Source organism: Stylophora pistillata, chromosome 12 (assembly GCF_964205215.1).
Source record: "Stylophora pistillata chromosome 12, jaStyPist1.2, whole genome shotgun sequence".
NCBI lineage: Eukaryota > Metazoa > Cnidaria > Anthozoa > Scleractinia > Pocilloporidae > Stylophora > Stylophora pistillata.
This window is the reverse complement of record NC_142530.1, coordinates 23106675-23131515: the sequence shown is the minus strand read 5'-3', so window position 1 is coordinate 23131515 and position 24841 is coordinate 23106675. Positions and strand designations below refer to the sequence as shown.

The 24841-nt window shown below is 37.9% G+C and overlaps 1 protein-coding gene and 1 long non-coding RNA gene across 5 annotated transcripts in view; one reads left to right on the top strand and one right to left on the bottom strand.

Moving 5' to 3' along the window:
• Positions 1-24841, top strand: part of LOC148719322 (uncharacterized) — a 108057-nt gene that overhangs the window by 5894 nt on the left and 77322 nt on the right. The gene's annotated exons all lie outside the window — the stretch shown is intronic.
• LOC111326348 (uncharacterized) lies at positions 6644-14820 on the bottom strand. Of its 4 annotated transcripts, none has more exons than XM_088741582.1 (7): positions 14214-14820; positions 12809-12889; positions 12193-12305; positions 9847-10122; positions 9571-9645; positions 8001-8222; positions 6644-7365 (listed from the first exon to the last, which is right to left on the bottom strand). In XM_088741582.1, exons 3-7 carry the CDS (start codon positions 12272-12274, stop codon positions 7130-7132), a joined length of 891 nt encoding a protein of 296 aa, XP_088597708.1. In that variant the 5' UTR covers positions 12275-12305; positions 12809-12889; positions 14214-14820; the 3' UTR covers positions 6644-7129. The 4 variants fall into 4 exon arrangements, with proteins under 4 accessions (XP_088597708.1, XP_088597709.1, XP_088597711.1 ...); XM_088741583.1 differs by having other exon boundaries at positions 12844-12889; positions 14214-14819; XM_088741585.1 differs by having other exon boundaries at positions 12214-12305; positions 14214-14817.

Genomic DNA, 24841 nt, shown 5'->3' with positions numbered 1-24841 from the left:
ATTTCTAACATGACATTTTTAAGGTTGCTTTTTTGTATCTGATTGTAGGAGAATGGAAGTTTATTCGTCTCCATTGATGCATTGTGTGGATGTGTTCACAAATGCAGTGTTGGAACCAGTGGAAAGTCTTCTTATTATGGAGAGTAACTGTTTATTAGCCAAGAAAAAGTGGACATATTTCTGTCTAATTGCAGCAAAAGACCAAGCAGCAAGTCAATGGTGTTTTAACTAAAAGACTATTTTTCCCCTTATTTTGTTTGGTGTTGCTTTACTCTTACCTTTTGTTATCCAGCAGCACTCATGCTACTGGTAACTACTCAACCTTTGCGATGAGAAGCCAAAAGTAACAATTATGTTCTTTGCATGTAATACTGATGTAAGTGTTGTATTATTTAAATATGGTACGAGTTTGAAGGGTTAGTTACTTTGGTTGTGGCTGCTCTGCCCAAAGTGCATGTAGCTCAAATATATTGTTAGTTTGCAACTTAACTTTACAGGAACCTTGTGAATTGTCAGCTTCAAGAACAGTACATAACCTTTATTGCAGCCCTCTCTTTTCCTTGATCTTATCCTTTTTTTTCAAATACAGTTTGTTTCTTCATTTTTTGCTATTAATTTTTAGTCTCTACAGTTAATATCTTAATATATGCTTGCACAATTAACTCTGCCAAGGGTGTGCATCATCACTCTTGCTGGTCCCAAGCCCAAATAAAAGAGGAGGGGTTGTCAAGCAGTAAATTTATTTGGTTGTCTAAGTTTTGAATTTCCTGACAAATTGAGATGAGATTATTGTTTTCTGCTAATTTTGTCCTTGCCTTCTTTCCCATCTCGTAATGTTTAATTTCTAGTGGTAGTAGTCGATTCCAAAATACATGTAGCTTAAATATATGCACCCGATTCGCTCGAAATTGACCGCTTGTATACGTTAATTTGATGTTAATTAAATCCGCATGTAAGTGGTTGATTTCGAGCGAATCGGAATCGGCTGAGCCTCCTTCAGAGAGAGGGACTGGTAATGAAATAACAAAGAGCCGTGATGGAGGTTCAGAGTTCCCCTCCCCCCCACCTCTTTATCCCACCAACAATGTTAAATTTTATACCCTTTGTAAACTTTCCAAGACGTGGTAACTATTTAGTTTTACCAACATTGTTAGAGGAGGAAGATGTTCTGCTTATCTCTGCTTTACTTTCATCTCATATTTGTGAGCTAATAGTGAAGGTGTGTGTCCTTGAGGCGTTTTTTAAAGCGGTTAAGTCGCAGAATCTTAGTATGGACGTATGGACTCAATGACTGCCTAAAGGTAATTAAAACAGTAACTTATTAAAATTAAGAAGCGGATCGAAAGAAACTCGTGGGGAATTTATGTTTGGGTCGGACATCTGTTATGGATTTATCCCAATTTTTTTTCAAAGAGCCATCCATAATTCATCTTTTTAGTGGAAATTTTAAGTATATGTCAAATGTCAAAAGTCTTCTAGTCAATAAAAAGAAGAATGTCCCGTATTGCTTATTCTCTGTATCTTACCCAGTATGACATTGATGACGATAAAGACGTCGACTGGGGACTAGACAAACAACAGCTTGACTTTCAATTTTATTTGGTATTACTCTTACTGAAGATCTTAACGAAACACGTCTTACTCTTACACTGTTAAAAAGGTTTCGAGGATAGCTTTAGTGGTTGCTCTTTGTTAGCTATTTTTCCCTGATGCTGTCCAGGGCTACCTTAATTTAATTCTTCAATAATGACACAAAGCAATAGCAAGAAATAAAAAATAGCAGGTCCAGTTGTACGTTGTGAAAACATTTTGGCTAAATTTTTTTTATTTTTTTCTTTTTCATGCACCAAAACTCTACTTAACTATAAGAGTGCAAGTTAACATTGCACAAAAAAATATCAAAAGAACACCCTATGAAGATTGTAACGGCCGACACAAGCGAAGCAAAATTTCGACGATAACTATGACTTTCGCAAATGAAGACACACTATGAAGCGAGGATATATATTAAAATTTTACGGACAAGCCTTGAATCGTTTTATTTAACGTAGTCGAGGTATCCAAGTACTTATCGTAAACTGAAATATGAATTTATAAGGAAGAAGCTAAGCTAAATTCGAATAGACGAACCAACATTCCAAACATTCCAATATAGAGGCAAGATGCAAAGCTAGCTAAAACTCAAACAAACTCACGAAAGAACTATATATATAGACAAGCACAAAGAAAGGAACATTAGCACTTACATAACAGTCCCGCTTGTAAAAATTTAACCAAAACGAGCTTCAATATAAGGTAGGCAAAAGGCGCTCTTCAGACAAACACGTCTTATCGTTAGCCCACAGCAAGACAACTGACCAAAATGCGGTTCTGAGTGGAACTTAAAGATCACGTCTCTAATGGACTAACAGTAGCGTCATTATTGTGGTTTAACACGTTTAACGCGAAGCAAGCTTATAGCGAATCAGTGTTCGGTGGCAAAGGCGTGGCAGCCGTTACAAAGATAAACCACGCAACAAATATTTTTAGACTTGCTTGCATTATACTAGTAGTGCAGAACACTGCTCAGCAATATCAACATTTTTGTCTCGCAAATTCACCTGCGGATGATTACTCGAGAATTTCCTACTAGCTATTCATTAATAAGTTTAGTTAAGGAAAGTTTTAGAAAAGTCACCAAATTGAAAGGGATACCAATATTATCAAGTTTTTGGGTATCCCCTCCTTAGCATGGTTTGGTAATTACAACATTAAATTCCTTTTCCTCAGTTTTTATTTCAGTGTGATCTTCTTTGTAGTTATAATTTGTTTTTAGATTTTGCTCATTTATGGTTTTTTTGTGGGAGTCATTCCTTGAAATATAAAGTCGCTCAGAATTTAAAACCACTCGACCAAAGGGATATTAATTGCTTTTTGACCCTGAGCAATACTTAAGGTAATATAGGTATCCCTTCCGATATGGCAAAGGATTTACATGAATTGATAAAAAAATTACAGATTTCCACTTCGTGCACAACCCATTTTTTCTTATTTTTTTCTTTTTCAAATTTCGCTGTTGGCCTTGCTGGTGAGAAAGGAATTATTATTCTACCCTCCAAGCTGATAAGGGTATCCCTTGTCAGCCAATTCCTCGATATCCCCTTGATGAATGACAACTTTCTTATATTTACTCGGGCTTTCCAAGGGAAACGCCAGAGTTTAAATTCCGGCTCTCTTTTTTTCGTTTAGTTGCAAAGCGCAATCAAGTCCTTAACACGTATGTGCGACGTTCTGACTGCATGTGCGATGTTTTGACTGTTGAGCTCATGGCATGGTGTAATGGTGGAAGAATAGGAGTTTCTGCGGTGCAAAATCAGCAGATACTGTGTATACTGAATACGCTCAAAACGCCTACGAAATATGCACACGGTGTTCGCGGTAGACCCACGCTAGAAGATGTCGAGCGTTTTCGGAACGGGTCATTCCGCGAACCTTATTAGAGATCTCTTTCTGAGCGAACATGTATGAGTGAACCTTCATCGAGAAACTTGCTATATGAACTGAGCCATCTAGTGTTAATCAAGAGAAGCATAGACGCAAGTTACATCCTATACAGACAAATGCAGGCACAAAAAACAAAGTTTCTTTCCTTCAGAAAGTCCGCGAGAACGCAAATATGCGTCCAGTTATTCTAGCAAAGCCATTTCCTTCTTGTAACTCTCTTAATTCTAACACAAACTCCAAATTTTTCTCATTGTTAGCGATAAATATTTTCAAATATAATTGTACATGCATCGAGGTCGAGCAAAAACCAATTCACTGAAGGAGAATATATCTTGTGTACCGTACGTGTTTGAGTAAATAGAAATAGGGCCCCATAGCCCTAAATATAACCTTGACAGCGTCAAATCGATTTGGAGGGTCATGTTATGTTTCATAGCGTTTATGCTACCTAAAAATCATTTTTAAAAGCGATAACAAACTTCAATAACGCAGACGGTATAAGCTCAGAAAAATTATGGAAGGTTTAAAATGGAGGAGATTTCAATACATGGAGTACGAAACTTTCAACATGGAACTCCTGACTTTAAAATTAATCCGGGACAACATTGGTCTTGTTTTCTTCATTTCACCCTAGCTTTAGCCCCTATGAATGACTATGAGTGTATCTTTCCGTAGGTTATTTACCTGAAGAAAAGTCCCAACAAAATTTGCATGCATGAATCCCCGAAGTCAAATCTGAACCACTCGATCGATTAAGGAGAAGAAATACTCGCCGACGTGGACACAATTGACGACATCCAAGGAAAGAGGGTTGAAGTTATGAGTTTTCCTGACTACATAGATGCTGGAGAAGACGCTGTTATTTCTTGTAGTTGGAAATCTCTTTCCACAAGAAAGATTGAGTGCAATTTTGACGATTGATTTTTTTTTAATTATTTGCAATTCAAATGAGCTTTTCGACTTGAAAGGGGAGGTTAAAATAACGTGGTCAATTCCGTTCAGTGCTAGAGAAAACTAGTATGATTTTTAAAGGCTGATTTTGCAATTCGAGAAGTTATAAATAGTGTTATATGTTATTTGCCCTCCCTGTGAAACAATTCTGAAACTTTCTTTCAAAAGTTGTTCAGTTGAAAAATAAAGCTATTCGCACAATCAATTGTTACGACGTGGTGGAGGGAAAGCTGGTCGAGGGTACCACGCTTTGCAGAAATATAACAATAGTCTAAACCTGCTGTTTCAGTTCCTCTTTATTGGTTGAGTTCTAAGAAAAACCAACAACCATTGCTATAATTTTTCTAACTTTAACAAACAGATGATTCATTTCTCTCTTTTCTTCCCTCTTTCAACACTCTGTCTTCTAACGCTTTATACACGCTTTTTTGTACATTATCGGTGCGCATGAGTTGTCCAACTGACCCTGCAGGATTAGACTTCTTAACCAAAGACAAATCCAAATGACGGTTTTATGAATGAGGAACAATGTACTTGACACTTCCGAACACCAATCTTATGAGGAATGTCAGTAGGGCCTCCGAATGGTACGCTAACAATCTGCTAAAAGGAAACCTGAGCAAATATCAAACTATGACTTTAAAGCAAAACAGGACAGAAAATAACACTCCATTACACTTTCAAGGAAACACCGTCGAATCTTCTGACTGTCTTAAGTTGCTAGGAGTCACCATAGATGAACAGTTGAATTTTAACACTCACATTAATAAAAATATGTAAGAAGGCGAGTCAAAGGGTAGGCGTACTGTTGAGGCTTAAAAACCTTATCCCTACCAAATGCTAAATTAACTCTGTATAAATCAGCTATATTGCCTTACTTAAACTGTTGCCACCTGACTTGGCTTTTCTGTAGTGCTACCGACAAAAGAAAGCTCGAACGGGTCTAAGAAAGAGCACTACGCGCAGTTTTCCTAGATAAGCAATCTAGCTACCAAGCATTGCTGGATAAAAGTGATCTAACGACGCTCCAGAACAGAAGACTGCGAGATATCGCTATCCTTATGTATAGGGTGAAACACAAACTATGCCCCATCAAAATATGCGAGCTATTTCATACGCATTGCTCACCCTACAACTTAAGAACGGTAGAGTCCGCCATTCCCAGATTTAGGACCAATAAATATGGTAAACATTCGCTCACCTACCTGGGACCAAAGTTGTGGAATAAGCTACCAAGCGAAATCAGAACCCTCCCATCATTATTTAGTTTTAAAAATCATATTCGTAAATCTGATTTAGTTGTAATCGTAGAAGACGACAACTGTTCAATTGCATCCTTTGTAATTCTTAATCTTTTAAGTTTTCCCATTAGTTGTTAGTTAATAGGTTTTTAACTATGTTATATTGTTAAGCCTTTTTTTTAATAGTTTCATTAGAAAATAGTTGATAGGTTATTAATTTTGTCCCCAATTAGTAGAGGGGTTCTTAACCCCATCGCCTACATATTTCAAGACTCCACATTAATAAAGTTTATGTATTTATGGATGTATGTATGTATGTATGTATAATCAATCAGCGTACTAAGCCAAGCCAATGCAAGGTCATAATTTTTTGGAGCCGTGGCAAAATTCTAAAAAACAACTAAGGGATTGAAACTGCATATGTGATCTTGCAGGACAGTGAATCATAAGACTCACAAAAGGACTTCGAAATCATCGGAGAAATAAACCACGAGGGGTCAGACCAGATAAACAGATAGTTCAAAGTAAACGTAAGACAGTAATTAAACCTGAGAAAAGAGTATGCATTGAGATCTGAAATTCAGCTGAATTAAAACTAACCATAGAAAAAAAGATCATAATTCAGAAGCAATATTGATTTTAACCCAAAAACAACTTATCGACTTTTTTAACAGTTTTTATTACTTTTTTTTTTTAGATAGCTGGCAGCGCCTGTGGACAATATGAAGCGAATCCTGTGTTCTGATTGGCTACCCATGCGGGCAAGATGGTCCCATCTTGCGCAAGAAAAATAAGCGCGCGAAGCGTATAAAGTCTGTTACTTTTGTCGCAAAAAGCGGCAGGAGACAGTCAAAACAAAGAAAACATAAATGATCCTTGTGGGTTTACTGAGCTACAAACACAGTTGGTTTTCTTTCCCGCCTCTTTAAATAAACAAGTCATGATTGATTCTTATTAAAGCGAAAATATTTTTGCTTTTTTAAAATATCCTTTATTAACCAAACTTGTTCGGTTGAGATGGCTGGATGTTAGCCTCGATTTTTATAAGCGTTTTTTATGGATATTGACTTCTTCTCGGTCCATTAAACGCACCCGATATCCAGCCATCATGCTTGGTCAACATTCCATATTTATTACATAGCTGACTGCGCCCGTGAGCAGGATGAAGCGAATCCTGTGTTCTGATTGGCTACCCGAGCAGGCAAGATGGGCCCATCACATTGAAATACAGAAAAAGGAAAGGTTTTTAAGATTTTCCTTTGCCTCCAAGATATTCCTACTTCTAAATGATCACCAGCTGAGTGTAAAAGAATACCATGAAAATAATTCAATACTACAAATTCTCGTCATCAACATTCCATTCTCAATTGCCCTAGAAATTAGCTGGTTGCGATTTCAAACCCTCTGTCTCCTATTGAAAGGAACCGACGTTGATGACAAAAAGCATAGCATTATTATGATGACGAAACAGCGGAATTGCCTTTCCAGGACTCTCCTGTGAAATCTTCCTTCATCTTTCTAACTTTTTCATACATTTCTCCCAGCACCTCGTAATTTCCAATCCCCTCTATACATTCTAAAATACTTTTTTCAATAACCTCCTTTAATGCAGCTACCTCCGTCATCAGGCTGCGCATCGTTATCAAAGGCTCGTTCCTTCCCGTATTCCGCTGTCTCCTTGGAAGTTCATCTACATTGTAAAAAGCCAAGAAGACCAATATCGTAAGGTGCACTTAATTACTCATTATTGCGAAAGTGATCTAAAAGAAATACAAGCAAATTCTTCTTAGTCAATTAAAACTCAATGAGAAACCTGGAATATATTAAAACTTTTGAGACGTTCACCAAAGATATCCTTAGCTGGGGCGACCGAAAACAAAGAAAGATACAGTAGGCTTAAAAACATTCAACTCGACAGAACCCTTTTTTTTTTTTTACCCTAAAGATACTCTTAGTTGAGTCAATCAGCACAGCATGATACTTCTTCAACTCACATCTACGAGTGGTTTCGACCACCAAATGATATCTAAAATTACAGTGATAACTGTTTAATGGGGAAGTGATCTTTTTTGAAGCTCATCAATTGACCATCTAAGATTCATACGCCGTGATTTTGACCATCTAAGATTCATATGCCGAGATTTTGACATTTTGACTGAAAAAAAAAAAAATACCAGGCAGATCTGGTTGACGTGTCCGGCAAACGGTCGAGTTTTAAAGAACACTGGTGATTGACATTAGAGAGCTCACGAAGAATAAACATGTCCCATTCAACAGTCTATAATGTTTGCATGGTTTTGAAGGATACTCAGAGCTGAAACTTACCCACTTTAGATTCGAGTTTCGTCACAACTTTTCTCATGTCTCTTACTTTTTCGATACTTTCTCTTAACTCATCCAACTTCCCCTGTTCACTTCCTGTTTCAGCTCTCCTTTCTCTTTGTTCTACGTTTCGTTTTCTCGGTGCATTTGCTGGCTCCACGGCACTACTGGGCATCGTCTCGGGGAAACCTCTCTCGCTGTCTTGGCGTTGCCCAGTCTCGCCCTCTTTGTCGCATAATTACCAAAGAAATAACAAATACAACGTTGTTAGTTTCCCATCCTTCGAAAAATCGTGCATTTTTACGCAAGAACAATAAGAGGATATTTGGGGTCACCCATCAATTCCACGACAGACATAAAAAACGGAATAGAAGCAAATCAAACGGTCTCGTTAGTAGCAAAATTGCTGAGCACTTCAGAACAAACACATTTATCAATTATAACAAGGTTTCTACAGTCAATAAAAGCCTATATTTTAATCATGAGTTTTTTTGGTTACGTCCTGCATGTTTTCTATTTTCCACTCAAAACCATATTGTACTTTTATTGATTGTCTAAATTCAAAACTTATTAAAGACAATAATTTTGTGAAGATTGCGCAAAAAGAAAGTCTGCGAGAAGCACTGAGAGATTTGAGATGTAAAGATCCGACAGAGTTGGTTACTCACGGGGATTTTTTAGTGAGAATGACGAAGTAAGGAACTCAACTCAAAACAGAAGGAGATAAAAACACGGATTAAAACACATTTTAATTCATTAAAATTATCACAACAAGGACCTCTACAAGCCTGATATTGAGCTTCTTAATGGGGGGGGGGGGGGAAGAAAGTTCTAGTCTCGATCATTAGATAGCTAGGCTAATTAAAGGATGATCAGCAAAGACATGGTGCTGGTCAAAAGTTACAAAAGTATTGAAATATGAGACAAAGTGCATTTTAAACCGTTGATAAGTAGGGGTAATTATTTTAATACTACTCGGTGCCCTCAGAATACTACAAGAGGACTCGGTAATTGGCTTAGTCACCTGGGATGCCCTACAACCTGGAGCTTCTTATGAGTTCAGTCAACTCGCATACATACATACATACATACATACATACATACATACATACATACATACATACATACATACATACATATGTTAATTGACCACTCCCCATGGGGCTTTTCAGAGCAAACCAGCAACCACCCAGCAACCACCCCAGGAGAGGACATCCATCACACTGTAATCTCGTGCGTGGGAAATTAACGTCTCCTACCCCTAACCCTGCAGGAGACGGGACCTCCATTTATTCGTCCCTATCCGAGAAGACTAGAGTATCTAACCATTTCTTGATGTTATAGAAAGGTAGCATATTCTTCTCACTTGTTTTAAGACCTTGAGTGTTGGTCCGGCCGGGGCTCGAACCCTCGACATCCCGCACAACAGTGCAGCGCTCTATCCATTGAGCTAACTGGGAGGCGGTTAACATGAAAGCGTGAGACACTAAAGATGGTGCATGCATCAATATTCATACAATCATTAATTATTCACAGTGTGTAAAGGTAAAATCTCTGTAAATATTAATCATACCTTCTAAAGGACTGCTAAATGTTTTTCGATGCTCTTCTGATCCGTCTTCGGTTCGTTTTTCTTCCCGCGCAATATCTATTCCAAAAACAAAGAAAATCAATGATGAGAGTAAATGAATACTGCAAGTGCACATTGCTGTTACTGAGAGCAACTCAAAACACTATGACCACCTTAACTTTTTGCATCAAAGTAAATGTCAAGACCTCATCAGGTAAATGCTCTAGATTTTTTTCAACCGAGAAGGACGATTTCTATAAAACGTTCTTATTTAAGTACCTAGCAGCCTGACTGCGATCCTTTTCTTTCCCAATCTATTGAGGGCGGTCTCAAGACGTCCCACGGTTGCTTGAGGTCCCTCTCTATCTCTCCAGTTTTTAAGAACAGCACCTCCCTTTTCGGTAGGTCTTGAGTAACGAGTCTCAATGTCATCAAGGTCACCTTCACGAACTCCAAGAAGTGCTCCAAGGTCTTCATAGAAGTTCCCTATTTCATTTTTGATAAGGGTTACCATCCCTTGAGTAAAAGTTAACTTTCTCAGCTCCTCAGTTTGGGCTAAACAAAATAAAAGAAAGAGCATATGAATTCATAAGAAAAGAGATTCAAGTGTAATTTGCTACTGTATAATTCAACCGACAGAAAGAATACTGTTAGTCTTAATACGCCTCGTGCATTTACAACATTTTTCAGTAAAAATCGATAGCTCTAGTTTCAGTTAAACGTGATCAAATGTACCACGCATTGATTAGGAATTTGCAGATTCATGCTTCTCGAAGCTAAATCCGTGATTTTAGGAAATTAATTAACACTTCGAAAAAGTGTAGGTTTAAACCTTTCAAGTGACGCCCCAGATACAATCACGCATGCGCGTGTTTTAAAAGGCAACTCGTAATAACCATACTAGTTAGTTATTCCGCAACCGTTATGATTGTAGGATCAATCAGCTACAGGCTACAGGCTACCATTTGACTGCTATTAGCGATACTTTCTGCTATCATCTGTGCGAGTCGTCATCAAAGTAAGTTTCTTTTCTTTTACCCTAAGTACTTTAATTGTCTTTATCTCCAAATGACTAGTCCTTTTAAGGTCGAGGTTTTGTCACGCTACGAAACCAATATTGTCTATCAGTTTTTTCTGAATCGTCTTTTTGCGTTGTTAAGCACCGATTAATTGTCTGTAATGTGACTATGTAGCCAATGCTGTATCTTAGCTGAAACGTATGCAATTATAATTTTCAGTTCGAACCTGCACAATGTAAGCTGCACTACGTTAGACTGCACTACGTTAGACTGCACTACTCTGTTCTACTCTCTGTCGCGACAACGAAATTTGAACTGTAATTAAATGTGTGTTAATCATTCTGCAAGCTGAGTTCGAATGGTCTATCGCCTCGCACATCGCTACCCCTGTAATTGTGTGTGCAACCTTAGGATCTTGACATTTACAAATACTACGATCCTACGAACTCAACTACTTTATTAAACAAAGCGCAATTTCTTACCAAGGAGTGACTCCTGAGAGCAGAACAGTAACTATTCCAGATAAACTTATCTAAACCCACTGCAGCCTATAACCTAGTTCACCATTGACATAAACTCATAGTTTTCTCCTAGTCTCCAAGAAATGAACAATCTTCCATGGAAGCTTTATCTTAGTGTAGCTTTCTACACAGTCAGTGATGTCCCTCCCGATAACAGCTACAACTATTACCACGCGACCGAGTCTTATATGTGCGTATACAAAATATTCTAGAACATTCCGGAAGCTTACAAGACATATATTTCTTAGAAGTATAACATCATAACTATGTGACCTAATAACATGAAAACACGAAAAAAAAAAAAAAAACATTTTCAACTATCGGGACTTTGGAGAAAAGGGTCGCTGATTCGCCGATAGCCTTATAGGAAAATAACATTCTAATTTATTACACCGCTCGCAGCGCCTGTGGGCAAGATGAAGCGAATCCCGTCTTCTGATTGGCTTCGTCTCGGTCCATAAAAATGCAAAAAAAGAATTCGGCCAGTATTCAGCCATCTTGACCTCACACTTGGTTAATAATACATATGTCTTGCAACAGCCGAGCTTAATTTGCCAAAGCAATTTTCAATGCAGAATGCAAAATGAGTAAATTAAACTATGTAGAGGGGAAATTATGAGCATGATGATAAAAGATGATTTGAAATTTTCGATCTCGGAATTTTTTTCGGGTAGGAAAATTTTGCCATGTATTTTTCGGCTGGCTTGACTGAAGAAGGAATCTTTGGGGTATCCCAAACAATCTGCATATCGGTGATGGTTCTTGCGTATTCCGGCCGTGAAGTAGAAATTCGACATGGAATTCGTTCGAGTTAAATTTTTGTCCAAGGATTGTTTTTGGGTTTCGATTTTTGTCTCCGTTCGATCATCCCTGTTATTTGAAATCCAGAGTATCCCCCCGTGCCAAGCAAGGCGCTACATATAGAATAGAGCACCTCCCCCCCGACTGCCAAACAAGGCACTACATATAGAATAAGTTTATTTGGGGGTTTAAATACCCTACATTAAATTGGTGAATTAGGGAAATATCTGACTTAACAAAATAAACAACATTTTTAGGAAGTGTATACAACAATTTCCGTCCACCTTCTTTCATTGGATCATAACCTGTGAAGTTTTTGCTTTCCTCCAGGAATTTAATGAACCCTTTATCATTCTTGCAAGCCATCTCTGCAGTTAGGTTTCTTGACTGTAAGAGGCTGTGGGAATAAACGGCGCGTAAGTTGATATTATCACTTGGTACGCTTGTAGCTTTGTGTTTTCTCTTCATTCGAACAGACCAATGCTTATGTCACGGCTAGTGCTTGCGCACTAACAACAAAGAAAATAGTAACCGGCCAACGGGGGCGATCTTTCTTTTCCAACATTTCGCAGCCTCGCTGACTGCTAGTTGCTGCACGTTCGGGGGATTTCTATCCGTCTTATTTTTCCAGTTTACTAAGGTGAGATCGGTCCATTTCATCAAACATTGCTTTAAAACTTCTCGAATGTACTTTTCAACATGCAGTGTTTCAAAATACCCTTAAATAATAGAGGATACCAAGATGAACTTTTGGAGAAACGGTTTCTCTGAATAAAATTTCACCGGAAGAAAGGTTACTCAAATACTTAGATGGGATTAGGTTTGAGATCGATTAAAAACGTTACCCCGTCTTACGGTCACACACGCATGAAATGAAAAGAATGAAAAGGACAGAAATACCTGGCAAATAGACGATAGACTCTTAAAGAACCAACCTGGTTGAGCGTCGTCCTTTAAAGAACAGCTTCAAACGAACGTGTCCTGAAAAGTAATGCGGGACGTTAGTTTGAAATCACTATGATTTTAACGGGCATTTCCAAAGTTTTTCGGAGGACGATTAAACTATGATGTACTTACTTAAGAAAAGTTACCTTATCTTTGTAGGCTGATGGTAAAGACAAAAGTACTAGTACTTTTCACAGTGATTTCCATTTCAATTATTCCTCGCTCATTCGAAATATGAGGGAAGTCTATTTTGATCTCTTCTTCTGGAATTACAATTCGTTCATTTCTAAGGTAAAATGTGTGAGGTGTAGGGTGCATGAAGAGGAAGGTTAGCGAGAATTTCGTAGGGGAAACAACACACAGAACAAAACAGTACACAACAAACAACCGCCATCTTAGATAATGTGAGTTACGTTACAATGTGCAAGGCCTGATAATTTTAGCAATTTGTTATGAATATTTTTTGCATAAGTCATCTGACCGGTTTATGAGGTTCAAGTTGTTAGTTTGAATGGAGGTAATTCTATAAAATAAAATCTCTAACACACAACATATCGTTGATAGGCTTTCTTGGTGTAAGAGTAATTTGTCGTAAACTACAAGAAATTTTATTTCCTGCTTAACTCAACTTTTTTTCGTTGTGGGTGAAATATAAACAAACGATTAAAACAAATACCTCAACTAACGTTACAAAGGCGTCTTTTCTGGAATGATCTACTTTCTTCTCGATTGGTTTTGATGTCGATTAAAGGTTCTTAAAGGTCTTGTTGAAACTTAAGAAATTATTTGGCTCGTTGACGCATATTCGAAGGCTTCCCCGTTGCAACGAACATTTAAGAAACAAGGCGAAAGTTTAAGGAAAGGTATCTGTGCTCGTTTTTGTTGCCATAGCATAATATTCCTTCGCTGCTTTTGAAGAGGTATATTGACAAAGTTTTCTGTCTTTGGAACAGAACCATAGACAAAATAGAAGAATTTGAAAGATGGGCAAGCAAGACCTGTACATTGTACCACGATACAATCACTATTCACGATTGAAATATCAGACTCAGAAATTATCATTGGACACAAAAGTGTGCGAAAGCGAGAGGTTTAACAGAGAATCGACCCTTGACGTCCAAACGTATTACAAAAAAAGGAGACCTTTGAATGCTTAAATTTTTATTCGTGTCATTCACCAGGTAAAACGATAGAAATACGCAACAAATAGACGATTGACGCCTAAAGAAACAACCTGGTTGAGCGTAGTCCCTTAACAAGTAATCGGACAAGTAACGCTGGACGTTACTTTGAAATCACTTTGATTTTAACAGGTATTTCCGAAGTTATTTGGTGGACGGTTAAATTATGGTGTACTTACTTAAGAAGAATTTTCTTTCGTCAATGTGTTTTCAGACGGTTTTGATGACTGAAATATCCTCTGTGCCTGCGAATACTTGATGGCCAGTAAGTAGTGGGTAGAGATTGATTGCTTTACACCGCATAATCCAGCACTGCCGCCTGCGAGTCTTCCTCGAACACGTACAACTAACTAATTCCTTTATGTAACACTTCGTTCAACTTCCTAATCTCCTGTTCACGTCCTATCCAGGACTTACGCTTCCTCTTTCGCTTATAGTAGACATATATGACGAGCATTCCTGATGAAACGGGATCAGGACCTCCTTTGCTAAGTGCGTCTCTCTCAGCGAAAGCCTAAAATGGCACGTTGAGAAGGGAAATCTACAAAGTACAGTGATGGTGTCACTATCGACTCCGCAAATGAGATCGAAGAAATGGTTAAAGAAAGTAGTCGTACCTTGAACAAAGCGAAGGATGCTGAAAAATCAGCATATTTCAAAGTCGACTGACTAATTTTCTTAAAATAACCGCTCTCTTTGCATACTTAAGTCTAAACCACTTGCACCGCACGAGCAGAACAAGCCGCACGCGGCATACCTAGATGATTAAAGCTTCTCGAATAAAGTTGTTGACGCAACAGATAAGCTAACTAGCCTCTTGTGCAGTCCAAGTGATTGGTTAGATCATTGATTGACGGCTGTAAGAGGTTTCGTAGAAATTACGTTTAGAGAGTGCAAACTGGCTGGGTATAAAAGATATCACAAAACAAACCAAAATAGCGGAGTGGCGGAGAAGACCTTTCTTAGGAGACCGTTAGCCCCCTACAACATTACTTATCCCAACGTTGTAGACAGAAAAGACTGGAAATTTTGAGAATACATTTTGGATTCTGGTGATTGTTTCCAGAAGAGCAACGTCAAAGGTAAGTACATCAAGATATGATAAATAAGTGTTCAAGGAAGACGCTGCCCTATAGTTAGATGGCCACAAAGTATTACCAACTTGGCTATAATTGTCTTTCGACGATGTGTTTTGACAGTGACCACTTTTTGAATGCCTTTTAGTTTTTAATGTTACCCACTTACGAGAGTCGTAAAGACATCACACTTCATCACGCAACTTTTTTTTTTTTTGCATTTTCATGATGCGATAATCATGTAGTCGGTATATCATTTCGTCTGAGTTTACGAATTTCGATTAACATAGGCCGCGCGAAGAGAAGAGCCAGTAGTCTTTGATTCTACCCGATTATAAAACTATAATAGGTTTTGTTTTACTTTGTTTTGTTTGGAAAACCGTATTTGTCATACCAAATTATATCGTAAAATTAGAAAGCGTGATATGCATGTACTAAGGGCCTGATTACATGAGCCGGGCTGGCCCGGTTAGCCGGGCTGATTTCTTTTGTTTTGGTGTTCGCCAAAGCGTGAAAACAAAAGAAATCAGCCCGGCTAACCGAGCCAGCCCGGCTCATGTAATCAGGCCCTAAAATAAACTGAATGCCATAATATCGCCCTCTTAGGGCCTGATTACATGAGCCGGGCTGGCCCTGTTAGCCGGGCTGATTTCTTTTGTTTTGGTGTTCACCAAAGCGTGAAAACAAAAGAAATCAGCCCGGCTAACCGGGCCAGCTCGGCTCATGTAATCAGACCCTTAAAATGCAAGCATTAACATCTCAGTCCAAATCCCTATTGCTATTCCAATGAAAGCTATCTCGTTAATACAATTTAGAAACGCTTCAACAGTATCAGGCTTGGTAATTTGCTCACAGATTACATTTGACGGATCTAATCTGAAAGAAATACTTGAGCATTCTACATAATGACAACCACTTCCGATCAAAACGCCCTTTAACGACAATTCTCACGCAGGTGATCAGACTTCACTATCAAATGTCACTCCTAGTTTTATATAGTAACCTATCAGACACACGGGTACGGAGGAAATCGATAGATTCAGCTAGATAGATCCCAATCTTGCATTTATCCCATTCGCTAGACATTCGATAGCGCAAGGATTTAATGAAGCGTTGCAACTCGTCAGAATTTATTTCGACGCGCTTAACATTTTCATGAACTGAATACAGAAAGCTCTGGTCTCCTTATTGATTAGATCCTACTGATCGTGAAGTCACAAGTTTAAATCCGAAGACACATAGTATGGCTGCACTCAGGAACTGAGAGTTCCATTTTATTCGCGTTGTTTATTGCTTTCATATTTACAGCAACATGTTGTTTTACCTTACCGGTCTGTACCATTTACACTTAGATCGAAGAGTGGTGTAACTTGTTTTAAGCAAATACTTACTACGTTATTTATTACGTTAAGAGATGATGGGCGTTGGTACGTCTTTTTTTTTTTTCATCTTCCAGATCCGCTTACTCTTCCGAAAGCAAACTAATTCGGCAATATTTCAAAGCACAACTGAATTGATGATCACTGAATTCTATCGATAAACATTGAAGTGGTCAATGTTCAATCCTTCATTTTTTTTACAACTCTAACCACGAACAATGTTTTAACCATTTGTCGATCACACGATAAAAACCTATTGTTTTCATGCATCTCAAATTCTGGCATTGTAGGAAACAGAACGTGACTTTGATCATCGTTTTGGTGCTACTTTCAGTGTTTGTTTGACATTGTTACTGACTTGCTGGATGTATTCATGATTATTTACTGCAGATCACGGTCGACGTTAGTGCGGTACCGAAACAAATATGTCCGATAGGCAACTATCGATTTAAAAGAGAGTCGACAAAGATATCATTTGACAAACCATTGACATCTATAATTTGGATATATCAACAAAGTTGAAATGGTAAATTGGCCACCGTAATGATTACAAAAGCTGACGTTTCGAGCGTTAGCCCTTCGTCGGAGCGTTAGCCCTTCGCTCCGACGAAGGGCTAACGCTCGAAACGTCAGCTTTTGTAATCATTACGGTGGCCAATTTACCATTTCAACTTTGTTGATATATCCAAATTATTTCGTTACTCCCACCGACGCAGCCCCAAACAGTTTCTTTCGAAACTATCAGCCTTTATTCATTGACATCTATATTTCATATAACTCAAAATTAAAAACGATTTTATCGTCCTTAAATGTCCGGTTGTAAACAAGAATATTTACTCTTTCCTGATATAAATACACCGCGTTTTTGCCAACCCAAGAAATAGCATGACGCTAGTGTCATATTTGCTACTATATTCTGCACCAGCATCATATCAGCTACATAATCCTCTGATCCCGATGACGTTTACACTTTCAACTTGGAAAATAGCACGATGGTGACTGATGCCTTCGATATAAAAGTCATCTTTTATTTTGTTACAGGGTTCATATAACTCAGAGCGACAAAGGGACACCACTGCTAATCTGACGATTAATATAAACTGAAGCTTTCAAGCGTGCTGGATGATACAGAAAGTGAAATGAACGGTAGATATTTTCTTTTCAGTCCTGATTTAAGCATGAAGCGTGCAACTTAGTACAGGAAACCAAATGGGTGTGTCAATAATTTCATCGTTCCATTTTCAATCAAAAATTACAATTCGTGATAGATTTCTAGTGGCCCACTAAAGATCTAAAGTTTTGTTATTTAACTGAGCTTGTGTGATTAACTGTTGACATTAATTTGACTGACAAATGATGAATGCTCTTCACCCAGACGCCCTATTAGTACTTTTATCGCTTTTTAATATCTGAAAGCCATATTTTTGAGTTGTTGTTATGACCCAAAATTCATCTTAGTCTTCTCTGCAGCACTATTGCGCAGTTAAGGCGCTCTAACAAACATGGTCCTTTATCGGCTATCATCGACGTTTACGTCCTTTCTATCCTAATACTTATTTCTCTCAATGCTCGGAGCTCTCTCTCAATTATCCTTTTACTTTGTGCAAGATGAGCTCCAATCTTGTCTGGATCAACATTTCCTAAGAGCAGAGCGTTGAATTCGTCCATAATTTGCTCATGATTGATGTCTGACATACTCTGCAATCAGCTTTCTTGACAGGCTGAAAGGCTGTGATCGAGAACAAAAGGTGTTGTTATTGATTACGTTGTTTGTTATACTTAAACTATAGACATAAAAAGATAGAAAATGGGGTATTATCACCCAGAGCGCAACTAAACCGCTACTTTGGATGAGGTATATTGACGAACTTTTTTTGTTTTTGGAACGACATAGATGAATTTGGAAGACAGGCAAACAACAACTGCACATGGTACCACGATACAATCATGACTATTCATGGCTGAAATATCAGACTCAGAAATTATATTCTTGGACGCAAAAGTGTGCGAAAGAGAGAGGTTTAACAAGGAATCGACCCTTATTCCAAAAGCATTACAAAGATACGGAGACCTTCGAATACTTGAATTTACATTCGTGTCATTCGTTAGGCGCAAAGAAAGGATTCGTAAGAATAAATTCGTTACGCTTAAAGAAGAGGTGATACCGAGATGAGATTTTTAAGAAATGTTTCTCTGAATTTGATTTCACCATGAGAGAAAGGTCGCTCCAAATCTTACAAGGGATTAGGCTTTCGCTTGATCAAAAAAAGTTTCCCCGTCTAACGGTCACCTTGACAAGTATTGCTGGATGTTACTTTGAAATCACTATGATTTTAACGAGTATTTCCGAAGTCATTCGGTGGACGATTAAATTATGATGCATACTTCCTTACGAAGAATTGTCTTTCGTTAGTTTGTTTTCAGTTTCTGATAACTGAAATATCCTTTTTGCCCGCGAATGCTCGATGGCCAGTAGGTAGTGGATAAGTATTATCTTACAATGTGCGGAGCCTGATAATTTTAGCAATTTGTTGTGAATATTTTTTAACTTAAGTCATCTGACCAGTTTTTGAGGTTAATGTTGTTACTTTGAATGGAGATAATTCTAAGTGATGAAAATAAAATCTCCAACACACAGAACATATTGTTGATATCTTTTCTTTGTGTGTGAGCAATTTGTGGCAAACTTCAAGACATTCGTTTGCTGCTCAACTCAACTTTTTTTCGCTGTGGGTGAGACATAAACAAACGATTAAAACGAACCGTAGCTGACGGTACAGAGACGTCTTCTGTGGAATGATCTACTCAGTTCTCGATAGGTTCTGATGTTAATCAAAGGTTCTCAAAGGTCTTGTTGAAATATTTATAAATTGTTTGGTTCGATGAGGCACGTTCGAAGGCCTCTCTTTTGTAACGAGCATTTAAGAAAAAGGCACAAGTTTAAGGAAGCGAATACACCCTCCGTTATAAACAAGCAGTGCGAACGTATGGGTTGTTCTTTAGGGAACAGCTTCATAAGCACGTTCCTCAACAAGTTTTAATCCAGGCTTTCTAAACGTTACTTAGGTATCTTTAGCATTTAAGAGCCCATCGGACTGTAAATATCGAGAATCGCTGGCCAAGCTGAAAAATCGAAAATTCTGATAATTTTCCTGGAAAATCCTTTAGGGAGATATATTAGAAAAAAATATTTCAAAGTCTGAAAAATCAAATGTTTCCGAGAAAATGGGGAAAAACGAAAATTCGGGTTTTTACCTAATTAATTATGCAAAAAATACAGTAAAATTGAGCAACTTTAGTGTGCTAGTACTGAAGGAGGATGTTTCGTAAGAAATCGGGCATGTTTTTACTTTAAAATATAATTCATTTGATTTTTATTTATGGCACTTTTAGGAGCTTTGGTTTAATTTTAAAAATTACAAGATTTTTTAACAAAGTACTCTCAAACACTTGTTGCAAAAAGCGAAAATTTGAGCAACTTCAAGCCTTCAAAACGCGTCTTGGTATGTGAGAAATCATGTCAAACTACATGCTGGCACAAAGTTTGGTCCTTATACTAAAATAATATGAAATAAAAGATTTGGGTAATCCAGAAAAGTGCCGGAAAAATACAAGAGTTACGACGCAATATGGCCAATGTCATGAATTTGCATGATACAAATCAGTTCTAGAAATCGTACTTGAGAGCTACGAAGTAAACAAGATAGTCAATGACGGTTAAAAAAATTATTTGATATGGAAATGATATGGAATTATACAATAAAAAATCCATAGACATTGCTGAAGAGAGCTGTAAATTGATGTGTAGATACGAAATTTTCTGTTAATTTGAATTGCACAAGACTTTGTTATTGTTGACTCGCTATTTCAACAGCACTACCTACACCTAGCTATAGATAAGCGCCGCTGTATATTTCACCATTTTTGTTGACTAGGTGTTTATTATCGACATTATTCTTAGTTGAATAGCTACGTTTTCTGCAAATGCGATAATATTTCTTTTGAAATATCTTGCATATCTTGAAAAATGTTGTGCGAGTAAACAAACAAAGTCACGCAACACCGCAAGCCTCTGCTGTGTAGTTTTTCACCTAAGATAACAGCCCAACTATTTTTTATGCTATTTACTCTTATCTTTTTCGGAAAAAGGGCCACATTTCTGTCACAAAAATTGATAAAAAGGACTCATGTCACGGTAACAACTATACCATGTTGCAGTCTGGGCGATAATTCTCTATGATGTAATCACGGTCTTTTTCTTAAAGGTAAACACGTGCGAGGTTTTTCACAGAGCATAAAAAGGAAACGATATCATTCTGTAGCTTTGCTTCTCTTCTTAGGGGGGGGGGGGGGGGCTTGTGGTGCAATTTTTGGGATTCGTGTAGTGACTAGTGTTAGACAGTCTCGGGGAACGCGAAACTGTTCCCCCACGCAAAAGAAGATTAATGACATCAGTTTACAGAACAACTTCAGATTTTATCCTGGTGGAATGAGGGTGTGGCAGACATTTCATAAGGCCCCGGAAAATGCATCTCTTTGGAAGGAACAGATGGTAAACTTTACGTTATATTGTCTTTCCACTTTCTAGCTATAATGTAGCATGATCTCTCTTTAGTTTTGAGACTGAAAAATTCAGCGAGGGAAAGCTTGAAATCAAGATCACTTGAAAACATCCAACCTGGTGCCAGTTTTTGTTATAAAAATTTATTTCAAGTTTTTTTTATTTCGAACGCTATACTGGAAAAAGAAACTTTTACTTCATTTAGGTAGCAGTGCACAAGCTGCACCTAACGTTATTTTCGCTCTGGGAAACGCACCAAATCTCGCCCTGGACAATTTTTAGGTGTGTTTGATTTTGTCGTTAATCATCTTTCATGTTATTATTTTCCACAGAACGCCATTACCAAAATATTCCCTCGGCGAATTTAAAGAGATCGCCCCAAGGAGAAAACTTAAAGAGCCTACTAAGTGAAGCCTACTGGTCGTGAACCGAAAGGCGATGTTCAAGTGTTTCCACGTCCAAAAGAGGGCGGCACGCGTAGTTTCCAAAGGCATTTTTCTCTGGAAAAGCATCTCGCGTTCGGAACATACACAAAGACGGTTGAAAGGGAGACATTTCTTGATAAAGCGAAGGTTAAATATGCCGCAAGGCTCGAGGAAGGTTCAAGTTCCATGCCAACTATTCCTCTACCTCCCGAAACCTGTCCTCGTGGCACTGAAGACTTCGCTTTCAAACAAGTTAAGAAAGCTTACCGGTTTAACGAAAAGCAAGGAGAATATCTGAGTGTTAGATTTACCATCAAACAAGAAAGTGGCAAAAAGGTCGACGCGGAAATGGTTGCAACAGAAATGAGAAGAGCAAAGGGATCGAAAGGGAAGCACTTGTTTGAGAGTCTCCGAGTTTTTGGCGACTCAACAAGTAGCTTCATTTTTTCCAGAATGGCACCAAACGTGAAACAGCAGACAGCCCTCTGCGCACAAGCTGTAACTGAGGAAGATCTGGTTGCTATGGAAGAAGAGTTTAATTTGTCAAATGCTAAGGAGTCTATTTTTGAGCAGTTAGATTAGAGAAAAAAGACTTCTAACATCGCTCTGCTCGAAGACCTTGTTAAATGCTGCTCATGCAGTTTAACAGGCAAATGGCAAAAGGCTGTATCAAAAAAAAATTGAGTTTTATATGAAAGTTGATATAAAATGGGGGCCACGGAACATATTTTAGATCTGAGGAGCTATTTTAGTTCACGCGTAGTGTGAGCTCATTGACACCAACTTATCAATGAGGGACCTGGGGCCTCCCCTCCGAGGAGAGCCTCCTTTTGTCTGTTTCTTAGTACGCCTTTCTTGGTTCAGAAAGACTGCTAGATAGGGTGTCCTGGAATATGCTCCCCCCTCAATTTTTGAAATCTGGAGCTTCTGAAATCACCGGAAACGCGCTTCAGTCCTAGGAAAAATTTGTCAACTTTTTTTTAATTACAAAGATTAAAATAAATAATAATGAGAATAATAAATTGTTCTTGGTGGGGCTACAGCCCACTCAACCCCATAGCTCCGCGGTCCCCGTATTAAACGCGCAAACCGGAAATGAAAAAGTCCCCTTCGAACTGCACTTGGCAGTCAGCCTGAAGTCAAACAGGATCAGGCCGGCGAGATGTTGTTCGATAAAGACTCATTAAAGAGTTTATACAAATAATTTAAAACGAGATATATAGGACTGGATGCTTTAGAATGGAGTTTTGACGAAATAAAGGATCGTGTCCGCTTTACTCGGCAACTTCACCTTTGATCTAACGTGACAGTGGTCACGCAATTGAAACATTTTGCTTTTCTTCAAGAAAGTATCGAGATAAAAACAAAAACCTCATTGGCTTGAAAAAGAATTAAACGCTATTAAATACTGGTCATTATTCTTGTACATTTTATGTTGAAGCCGTCAAAAGAACCCATCCTACACCAGAACCGTTAGGCGGTACGATTTCTACAACTGATTTGCATCATGCAAATTCGTGACCTCTGGCCACAGTGTGTCGCAAAGCTTTATGTTTTGCCGACACGTTTCTGAATTACCCAAATTTTTTATTACATATTATTTTAGTATAAGGACCAAACTTTGTGCCAGCATGTAGTTTGACATGATGCCACACATACCAAGACATGTTTTGAAGGTTTGAAGCTGGTCGATTTTTCGCTTTTTGCAACAAGCATTTGACAGCACTTAGTTAAAAAATCATGTAAATTTTAAAATTAAACCAAAGCTCCTTAAAATGCCACATATAAAAGTCACATTAATTATACTTTGAATTAAAAACACTCCCGATTTCTTACGAAACATCCTCCTTTAGTACTAGCACGCTAAAGTTGCTCAATTTTACTGTATTTTTTGCATAATAAATTAGGTAAAAACCCGAATTTTCGTTTTTCCCCATTTCCTCGGACACATTTTATTTTTCAAACTTTGAAATATTTTTTTTGAATAAATCTCCCTAAAGGAGTTTTCCAGGCAAATTATCAGAATTTTCGATTGCTTTAGCCTGGCCAGCAATTCTCGATATTTACAGTCACGGCCTCTTAAATTCTTAAACTCTAAATATAGGACTTTTGACAAGTTCAGCTTATCTTATCAACTGTGCCCTAAATAATGAAGAAAATAGTGTAAAGACATCATAGGGACGAGTTGCGTTTTCATTTCCCTAAAGAGGTCTAAAAGGTTTTCATCTTCAGCGGTTTTCGGACGTAGACTACAGGAATAAACAAAGTGATTACGTTGTTTTTCACTAACAAATTAAAAAGAGGAAAGCTTTTTAAAAATGTGTCGTCTCTCATCTCATTGGTTTATTGCTAACTTAACCCTCAGTTATCTTAGGTACTAAATAGAACCTGTGACGCATCAATCGTCAGTTTACAAAGAACTGACACGAAGAAAGATTTCAGTAAGTGATGAAAAAAAAAGTCAAGAAAACATGGAAGTATAATTAATGAAATATAATGAGTGAAGTGTAATGAGTGAGATATAGTGAAGGGTATGGGGTTGGTTTATTATTTTTTCTGGGCATGAGAATTTACAAGGTATAATAATGATATCTCTGACAACTTTCCCAAGGAGATCGAAGAAATACTTAAGAAATCACCCTTGGAAAATAGAGACGGAAGAAAGCTGAAAAAAATTAGCGTATTTCAAAGTCGATCGACAAATTTTCCAATAACAACCACTCTTTCCGACAAAATAAAAGTGAATTTCCTAGAACACTTGTACTCCCAAAAAGTGCAGGCGACAGTGAACGGTCCTTGAGATTGATTAGGTTATCGATTCATTGCCGGAAATTTGGGACATTATGGCGGAGGCGGTTCTCATACAAGCAAAATGGCGCCAAATCAGTATAAGAAAATGTATGGGAAAAGATTGTTTTTTCAAAATAGCTCTCTAAGAATGGGATATTCTTTTGCTGCGTAGTTGGAAGTGCAGCCTGCATCGGTTAAAGCGTCCATCGCTACGAAAAAGAAATACTGATTCAAATTCAAGCCTATCTTTTCCCAACGGTATACAAGTAAACTCGTAATTCTGACTCCATTTTCCCAAACAAACTCTTAAACTCTGCCTCGACTAGGTGTTACAATTTTTTTGTCGCGGGAATAACCTTGTGAAGATTCGCAACTGCGTAGTTCGGTATCCATTCTGCAGAAGTTTGCTCAACTAAATTGCTCGTAAAGGGTCGAATGTGTTGGCACACAAATTTTCCTTGAGCCAGGAGACTCTTTGTATTTTCACAGAGCTCGAAAGCCCAATACGTCATTTTTAAATACCCCAATTTTAGGAAGGAAGAACACGAAAGATACAAGTCCCTGTAACTGCACAAT

Coding starts and splice junctions, on each gene's coding strand:
- LOC111326348 (XM_088741582.1), bottom strand. CDS start 12,274: ATGGCTTGCAAGAATGATAAAGGGTTCATTAAATTCCTGGAGGAAAGC. Junction 9,646..9,846: donor GATCGCAGTCAGGCTGCTAG/GTACTTAAATAA, acceptor TTTTTGGAATAG/ATATTGCGCGGGAAGAAAAA. Junction 7,366..8,000: donor GAAACTCGAATCTAAAGTGG/GTAAGTTTCAGC, acceptor TTTACAATGTAG/ATGAACTTCCAAGGAGACAG.